The sequence below is a fragment of the Myotis myotis genome, unplaced genomic scaffold, assembly GCF_014108235.1.
Source record: "Myotis myotis isolate mMyoMyo1 unplaced genomic scaffold, mMyoMyo1.p scaffold_m19_p_13, whole genome shotgun sequence".
Lineage (NCBI taxonomy): Eukaryota > Metazoa > Chordata > Mammalia > Chiroptera > Vespertilionidae > Myotis > Myotis myotis.
The window spans coordinates 13,472,456-13,480,710 of record NW_023416317.1 but is presented as its reverse complement, the minus strand read 5'-3'; the positions used below and the strand labels follow the sequence as shown (position 1 = coordinate 13,480,710).

Below are 8,255 nucleotides of genomic sequence, written 5' to 3'. Positions count from 1 at the left end.
CCGGAAATGCCAGCTTCGGGCCCAGCTACAAGCAACCAGTGCAAGTAGCAGCAGAAAAACCTGGTGCACGAGCTATGGGGGGAAAAAAGAGGAACAACTGTAATAATCTGAACAATAAAGATTAAAAAAAAAGAAAAAGAAAAACCTGGTGCATGAGAAACGCTCAGAAAGCGCTGGGTCGAACGCTGCAGGTTCACGTCTGGATCCCAGTCCCAGCTCTGCCGCCAGCTCTGTGCCTCAGTGCCCTCATCCATCAAATGGAAAAATAATGGGAAACTTACAGTCTAAGGTTAACCTCTAGAAAGATCCTACCACACAACCACACCCCCACTGGCTGGGCAGACCACTCTCCCCACCCAGAGCTGCTGGGAGAGGGGCTGCCTGAGTATTAGGGAGACTCAGCTCCCCAAGACAGAGTGGAAGGGGTACCCAATGAGGGGTGTGGCTTGTAGGGCAGCCATTTAGCTGGTGGTTACAAGCATGGGCCCTGCCACGGCCTCCAGCAGATCACTGACCCTCACAGGAGAACAGTGCCTGGTTCTCGCCAATAAACTGGGCAGTGGGACCTACTGCTTAGAGTGTTTGAGGATGAAGACATATGCATGTGAAGAGCACAGTGTCCATCCTGTACATGGTCAGTTCACAAAATCACAACAATGCATGGAAGGTGCCTAGAGGAGTCTCCCCACCGAGAGCTTAAGCCGAGGAGGGGCTGTGAGGGACAGTGAGCACTGCGTCCTGGAGAGCCAGTGACAGCCCCAGGCTTGGATTGGGGTGCAGCCTTACCAGTGGGCGGGGTGGGCCAGTGACAGAACCGCAACTAGGCGGGCTGTTGGGGGTGTGGCCAGAAAGGTGGGAGGGTGCCCAGCTCCCACCCCAGCCTCCCCCGGTTTCCCAGCTTCAGAGTCCCCTTTCCTCAGCACAGGCGGAGGCCAGAGACAGGCCTGGGGCTGACCCCACACCTGCCCAGGGGATGTTGATGGGTTTTACATGGGTTACTAAAGAAAATTATCGTCGCGAATAGCATTAACGCTAGGCACTTAGGATTATCTTCATTTTACAAGGGAGTTCGCAGGAGCTCGGAGAGTTTAAGAGGGCTGCCTGACATCACACAGGCAGTAACTACCAAGGCTGTGCTAAAACCCGGGGGCCTACATGTAGGAAGCGGGCATGAAGCCCAGCGCAGCGCGCAGGGGTCTGCACGGGGTGGGGCCCAGAATCCGAAGGCGGCTCTCCCTGCGGGCCGCTGGCTGCCCTTGGGCCCGTTGGAAGGCAGCACTTTTGGGGCGCTTCTCTGCTCCCTCCTCCCCTCCCCTTCTGGGGAGCCTGACCATCCTGCAGGGGAGCCGGTGGTCCCCCGCCTGCTCTGTCTGCTTGTCCGCCAAGTAGCGGGGAGGTCGGCTGCCCGGCGGTCGTTGCCATGGTGACCGCCAGGGGTCGCCTTGGACACGCAAACTGCGGCACCCAGCGCAGCCCCTGGGGCGGAAGGCGCAAGGTCACCAAAGCCCAGAGAAGGGGACACCCACTGCTGCCCTCTGTGCTCTCGGCACCTGGACTTACCAGCCTGGGGGCGGGGGCGGCCTGGGTCAGGGAGGCTTTCTGGAGTTCCGGGATCGGCCCCGCCCCCGGGCCCTGCCACCGCTCAGCCCCGCAACTACCGAGTTTCTCCCTCCTTCCTTCCCCACCACCAGCTGCCACAGAGCTAAGGTGCAGCGCCCTACCCACCGTGAGCCTTTTCTAAGCACCTGCCTGTGCCAGGCAGCACCTCAGAGGTACAGATCCGGCGTGGAGGCGGGCGGGGCCCAGAGGCGCAAGCTCCCCGAAGCCAAGACATGTTGCGGTTTTGTTCGCTCGCAGCTCCTGGCACACAGGAGGCCCTCAGTCTGGAAGGAATGGTGCTCACAGCCAGGTTTTTAAAGCCTGGATTAAAACGGTGTTTGCACAATTCATCAGTGACCACCGTGATGGAGGCCTGCAGACCCAGGTTGTCCCACTTAACTAGCTGGCGCTCTATTTCCCAAACTTCCTCAGAGCCCTCATTCTACAGGTGGGAGCACCGAGGCCCAGAGGACAGTCCCGGCAGCTGTGTCCTTCCTCGCCTTTCAGAAGGGGGTCCCATCTGTACCTCTTCTCCCACGCTGCCTGGCTCCCTCGGGTCCATAGTTCAGGTCTCAGTCAAAGGGCACTTCCTCTGGGAAGCCTTCCCTGACCAGCCTCCCTCTCCTGCCTCCCCTTCTACCCACCCAGTGGTATGTCTCTCTCCCCTTCTGCACTGTGAAAGCCTGAGGACAGGCAGCGTGGGGACTCTGTCCCTCCTCATCTACCTGTAGTGCCTGGCTCTGTGCCTGCCACAGGCTCAAAAGTAAACGAATGTTTGTGGAATGAATAGGTGAGAGCTCAACCTGCAGAGTGAAAAGGTGAGTGGTACTCACCTCCTCCTCACTGGCTCTCACCCTGGAGGGCCCTGGTCAGGGGCAGAGGGTGCTGCGGAGTCCTGGTGGGTCCTCCTCGGCCCCGCCCTGCCTGTGCCCCTCCCATGGTGCTTGCCACACTCCATGGTAGAGTCTGTGTTTGTAATACATGACGTGGGTTTTCCCCGAGTGAGCATTTACTGTTGCTGAGCTCAGTTTCCTCATCTGGAAAATCGAGTTAAGAAGCCTGGTAGTGAGTCGCTGTGAGGATTAAGTGAAATCCCTCAGGAAAACCCCAGCTCAGGGCCTGGCACAGAGGTACCACCACATACCAACTGCATGCCCTGGAACAGGCATATCCTTGCCCTAAGCCTCCATTTCCCCATCTGAAAAGGAGACTCTGAAAGCCCCATAATCGAGGGGTGATTTAAAGTGTGTGGAGCACGGCTGGTGCCAGGCAGGTACTTGCTGGACAACCGCCGCTGACACTCAGGGAGGGCTGCTCTATGTCAGGAACGGCCCAAGTTGTGATGCGCTGGCCTAATGCCATTCCCTCAATGCTGAGGGTCCTTTCCACGATCCTCTGGATGTGCCAATGAGGCCGTGCAGCTGTGGAGTGGCAGAGCTGTGTCTAGGAGTTGGCACCCAGAGTTGCCATGGCAACCCCCCATCCCCAGCCATGTGTCCGGAGCTTCCTGAGGGAGGACACTAGGCCTCTCTCTGGACCCCCTGGGATGCCTGGTGGATAGTAGGTGTACACTGAGGTTTGCTAAATGGAACAGAGGCAATGGCACCCCATGCATCACCCCAAGACCCCTGAGCCCTGAATCCCTCTGGGGCAAGCACCCTGGGTGGGTTGTGGTGGCTTTGCTCCCTTTTCCAGCCTGGTCTCTCCTGCAGCCTATGAATGGCCCCAGTCCCCACTGTGCTCAGCCCCTCCTCTCCAGCAGGACCTTAGCAACCCAGGCCTCACTGGCTACACGTATCCTTGGAGACAAGACACCAAGAGTGCAAACACAGGCCAGAGAGCTGTGGGCAGAGTGTTTCCAACCTCCCTGCCATGAGGGATCTGTTCACCTTCCAGAACCAAGCCTGCTGGGAGGAGCGCCTCAGGAAGGAGGCTGCTGCCCGAGCCGCCTGGAAGGTCAACCATGGCCACAAGTACCCCAAGGAGAGGTCCCTGCCCAGGAAGCGGCTCCAGCAGGCCCTCCTCCCCTCAGCCCCGGGAGTGGGGTCCTTGCCTGCCACCAGCTCCCCTGGCAGAAGGACCGGATTGCCGGAGACCCAGGGGGTCAGGGCCCAGCCATCTGGGACAGTGGGAGTCCCGGAGGCCCAAAGAGCAACTCGGGAGCCCGCAGGCCAGACCAAACGAGCGAGCTTGGAAATGAGGCGGGTGCCCTCGAGCACCCGGCAGCTGCTCTTCCAAGGCCTCTCCCACGACGGCCAAGGCCGGGCCTTGTACCTCCGGGAGCGGAACCGAAAGAAGCCAGCGGAGAAGTTTCGGTATCCCGTCTTATCCTCCTGGGAGTACGGCTGGCACGTGGGTAAGGGCCACCACCTCTTGCCATTCCAGGCCTTTGCAGGTAGCCTGGCCCCCTCCCCAGCCTCGTGCTTCATCCCCGCTCCCTCGCCAGCACGCCCTCCTGGCTCACTCCCTCTGAGCAGGCAGGCACCTCCACTCTTCCAGGCCTTTGCACATCTGGTGTGTCTGCCTGGAATGTTCCTCCTGCCCCTCTCTCTGCTGGCTAACTTTCCTATGTCACCACCTCTGGGAAGCCTTCTGAGAGTCCTCCAGGCAGCTTTTTGAGTCTGCAAAAGCCCTGGGCCCACTGTGTCACCATTCCTTGAATATGCATCTGGTCTGGTGAGCCCTCTGGGTTCCAGGACTTCATAGGTAACTTTATTAATGTCCTCCCAGCTCCCAGCTTGGGGCTGGTTCTCAGTGACATTGGAATGAATGTAGCCTTGGGAAGGAGGGCTCCGTTTGGAATCAGGAAGTGTGAGCTCAAGTCCTGGCTATACCACTTCCAAGTTGTGTGAGCTCCAGCAAGTATCTTGACTTTCTCGGGCCTCAGTTCCCACATCTGAAAAAGGGGAAAAAAAAATAGTATTTGCCTTCCTGTATCACAGAGTTTTGGGGAAATCAGGTGGGAAACACACTGAACAGGAATCATCTTCACAAAAGCCCCATGAGGTGGGTAGGACAGACATTCATTCATTCAACACATGATCCTCTCATTTGGAATCCCAACTCTGCCCCAAATACTCAGAAGAGTGACTTAGTTGGAAATTAGGAGGTCTGGGTTTGAATTCTGGTTCGTTCATTCATTCATTCATTCAACAAATGTTTATGGAACACCTGATATGTGCCAAGACTTTCTGTCCCTTGACTACTGCAGAAAACAAGGCAGGGTCCCTCACAGGGGCCCGGCAACAGACAGATGTGTGATGTGTCCCTGCTGCTGAGCAGAGCTTTTCAATCTTCACCTCCCCGGGAACCACCTGGGAATCTTGTTAAAGTGCAGGTTCTTATCTGGCAGGCAAGGACTGGATGGGCGAGATTCTGCATTTCTAAAGAGCTCCCCAGTGACACCGATGCTGCTGCAGGTCCGTGGACGATGCTTGAGAGTCCGGCTATAGAAAGAGAGAAACCAGGAGAAGGAGGTGGAGACTGAGGAGCGATGGTAGCCAGGATGGTCAGGAAGGCCCGCTGGGGAGGGGGCGTTTGAGCAGTGTCCTGAGTCCTACCTACCACCCAGTTCTTCTGAGAACGGCCTGCCACCCTGCACCCACAGAGTGAGTCTCCCTTTAGGGCCCTACGTGTCTTCCCTGTTCCCCCTCTTGCCTGGCCACGATCCTTTCCCACTGCCTCTGAAGCCACTGCCAGACCTGGGGCCACCAGATGGAGCAAATTTAAATACAGGCCGCCCAGTTAGTTTGAATTTCAGGTGCACAATTTTTTAGTGTGGGTATGTTCCAAATATTGCATGGGGTTTACTGACCCTGAAAACTGTTTCTTGTTTATCTGAAATGCAAATGCACTTGGGCTCCCAGTGACCCCGACATTGGAGCCGGGAAGCTGACTCTGATTCTGGAACCCCCTGGGTGCAAGGGCCAGGCTGGGTTCAGGGCGAAGACAGGAGACTTGCCTCCACAGGGGTTCTGCTAAAGCTCACAGTTGCTCTGGAACAGTGTGTAAGCTCTGGCCTCGTGGCCCTAACGGTTAGTAACCCAACCAGCCCAGGGGCCAGATGGGAAGAGATGACAGACCCTCTGCTGACCACTTCTCCAACCTCCCCACACACTTACAGACAGAGTTGTGCCATCCCAGTGGGAGCAAAGAGCGTGGGAAACGGGGGTTAAAGGCATCGTCCCCAGCGCCCCAGAGGGGTCAGCCCCAGTGCCCTTTAACACAAAGAAAGCAGCAATCTATGCCTGGCACATAGTAAGTGCTCAACAAATGGTGACTGGTATTATTATTATTATTATTCCAACAGATAGGTTTGACAGCCTGTGGGCATTGGGGTGGGGGGGGCGGTAGCTCAGCCTTGGGCAGGATCCTGGAGGTGCTCACATGGAGCACTGGGCCAGGTGGGGTGCCACTAGACTGGGGGAGCAATGCGATGGGGGGTAAGTGAGTGTGGGGTAGGGATGGAGATAAAATAGGTAACAATTGGAATGGCCTGGGTGCCATCCATCAGGGCACTTCCTGGCACTTGAGCCAAAGCAGGGCCTCCAGGTTGCCATGCTGTGCCAGGCGTGCCCGCTAGTTATTGGTCCTCGTGAGGAGTGGGTCCTCTGGGAGAGGCGGCGGAGGCTGCTAATGCGCAGGGGACTCACTACTCTAACCACCGGAGCAGTGGCAGCAGGGGGTGCCTGCTGGCCTGAGGCCCGGCCGGAGGCGTGGTGCCCCCTGCTCAGCGGGGCCTTTTCTATGTTCCAGGGGATGCTGTGAAGAACACCAGGCTTTCAATATATGCCAAGTGCCAGCCCATCACAGAAACCTTTCACAGCAAATGTGGCGTCTTCCATTTTCCTCGGCGAACAGACCAGCTAATGTGAACTTCGCGGGATTCAGAAGTGGCTCCTTCCTTTGCCCTCGTCCAGCTGGACCCTGCGGAGGGGAGATGCTGCCCACCCGCCCTCCCTGTGCTGGCAGCCCGTCCCTGCTGGGCACCCCAGGACTCAGGGTGGCCCACCTGCTGCCTCCATCTGCCCTCGGTGACCGCAGCTCCTCACAGAGCTCCCACCACCATCCCCAGCCTGTGCCACCACCAGGTCAAACCCGAAACCCAAGTAAGTGCCCTGACCGAATCAAACCCCACCCACCCACCACCACCCCTTGGGTACAGGCCGGCGCTCCAACCAACTGAGCCACACCGGCCAGGGTGATATTTTCAGCTTTGTGGGCCATCAGGTCTGAACCACAAAACCACCCAGCTCTGCTGTTGTAGTGTAAAAGCAGTGTGGACAGAACATAAACAAGTGAGCATGGATGTGTTCTAATAAAACTTTATTTAAAAAAACTTGTGGTGGGCTAGATTTGACCATAGTAGTAGTTGGCTGAACCGTAGGTTAAATGAAATATATTATTAAAATTAATTTTACTTGTTTTTTTGTTTCTTTATTTTAATGTGACTACTAGAAAAATTACAAATTGGCTCACGTGGCATCCCTATTGGATCTAAGCACTTTGCAAACTGAGGGATATTTTGTTCCCTGGGGAGAAGCCTGTGTGTGTGTGTGTGTGTGTGTGTGTGTGTGTGTGAATGTGTGTGAATGTGTGTGAGTGTGTGTGACTGTGTGTGACTGTGTGTGAGTGAGTGTGTGTGAGTGTACATGTGTGTATGTGTGTGTGTGTGTGTGTGTGAGTGTGTGTACGTGTGTGTGAGTGTGCGTGTGTGTGACTGTGTGTGTGTGTGTGTGTGTGTGTATGTGTGTGAGGGTGACTGTGTGTGTGTGGATGTGTGTGTGTGTACGTGTGTGTGACTGTGTGTGTGTGTGTGTGTGTGTGTAGGAGTGATGTGTGAACTCCGATGATAACCTAACCAGAGCCTGTGGCGGTGGCTCCTTTGCTTGGTTATCCACTGCTGAGAGGGAAGCCCAAGGGCAGACTGGCTGGCGGCGGCTTTCAGCGGGTGTTAGAACCTGCACCCTTTCTAGGTTCCTCCTTTCACTAAAGGGAAGTTACCCAGAATACCACCAGGTGGTGCTGTCCGTCTGCCGGGTATGGTGTTTGGACCGGGAACCGCATTCTCCACTGGGCTCTGCCTTCTCTGCTGTGTAGCCTTGGACTTCCCGTCCTGAGCTGTCACATGGGGTGATACCAGTGAAAATGTGCACTTTGCAGGCAGGCTGACCTGATTTGACTTCTGACTCCACTAGGGCACATTATGAATTTTGTGGGTCTTAGGCACCTGTGACTTCATGAATCCCTTCTTACATTAAAAAAAGTAATGAGTTATATTTTACATGGGGCCAGTGTGGCTTAGTGGTTGAGTGTTGATCCATGAACCAAGAGGTCCCCGGTCGGGGCGGGTGCCTGGGTTGCCGGCTTGATCCCCATTAGGGAAGGTGCAGGAGTCAGCCAATGGATGTTTCTATCTCTCTATTCTCTCTACCTTCCTCTCTCTAAAACCAATAAAAACAATATTAAAAATGAATTATATGTTACAACTACATTGATTTAAAGAAAAATATATTAATACTATACATTAAAATTTTTCTTCAACCTAAAATTTTATTTTTTCCTTCTTATTCTCAAAGAAATTAAAACACTTCCATAGCCCTAAAAGTTTCATGGGCCCTAGACCCTACCCCTACGATGCCTCATAGAGGAGTCGC

General features: G+C 55.4%; 1 protein-coding gene across 1 annotated transcript; it reads left to right on the top strand.

The window, feature by feature from the left end:
* The first annotated feature begins 1,410 nt into the window (after positions 1–1,410).
* On the top strand, positions 1,411–7,231 carry LOC118667946 (protein ATP6V1FNB). Its single transcript, XM_036331785.1, has 2 exons — positions 1,411–3,955; positions 6,355–7,231. The coding sequence occupies exons 1-2, from the start codon at positions 3,472–3,474 to the stop codon at positions 6,471–6,473; spliced, it is 603 nt and encodes a 200-aa protein (XP_036187678.1). The 5' UTR covers positions 1,411–3,471; the 3' UTR covers positions 6,474–7,231.
* The last annotated feature ends 1,024 nt before the right edge of the window (positions 7,232–8,255 follow it).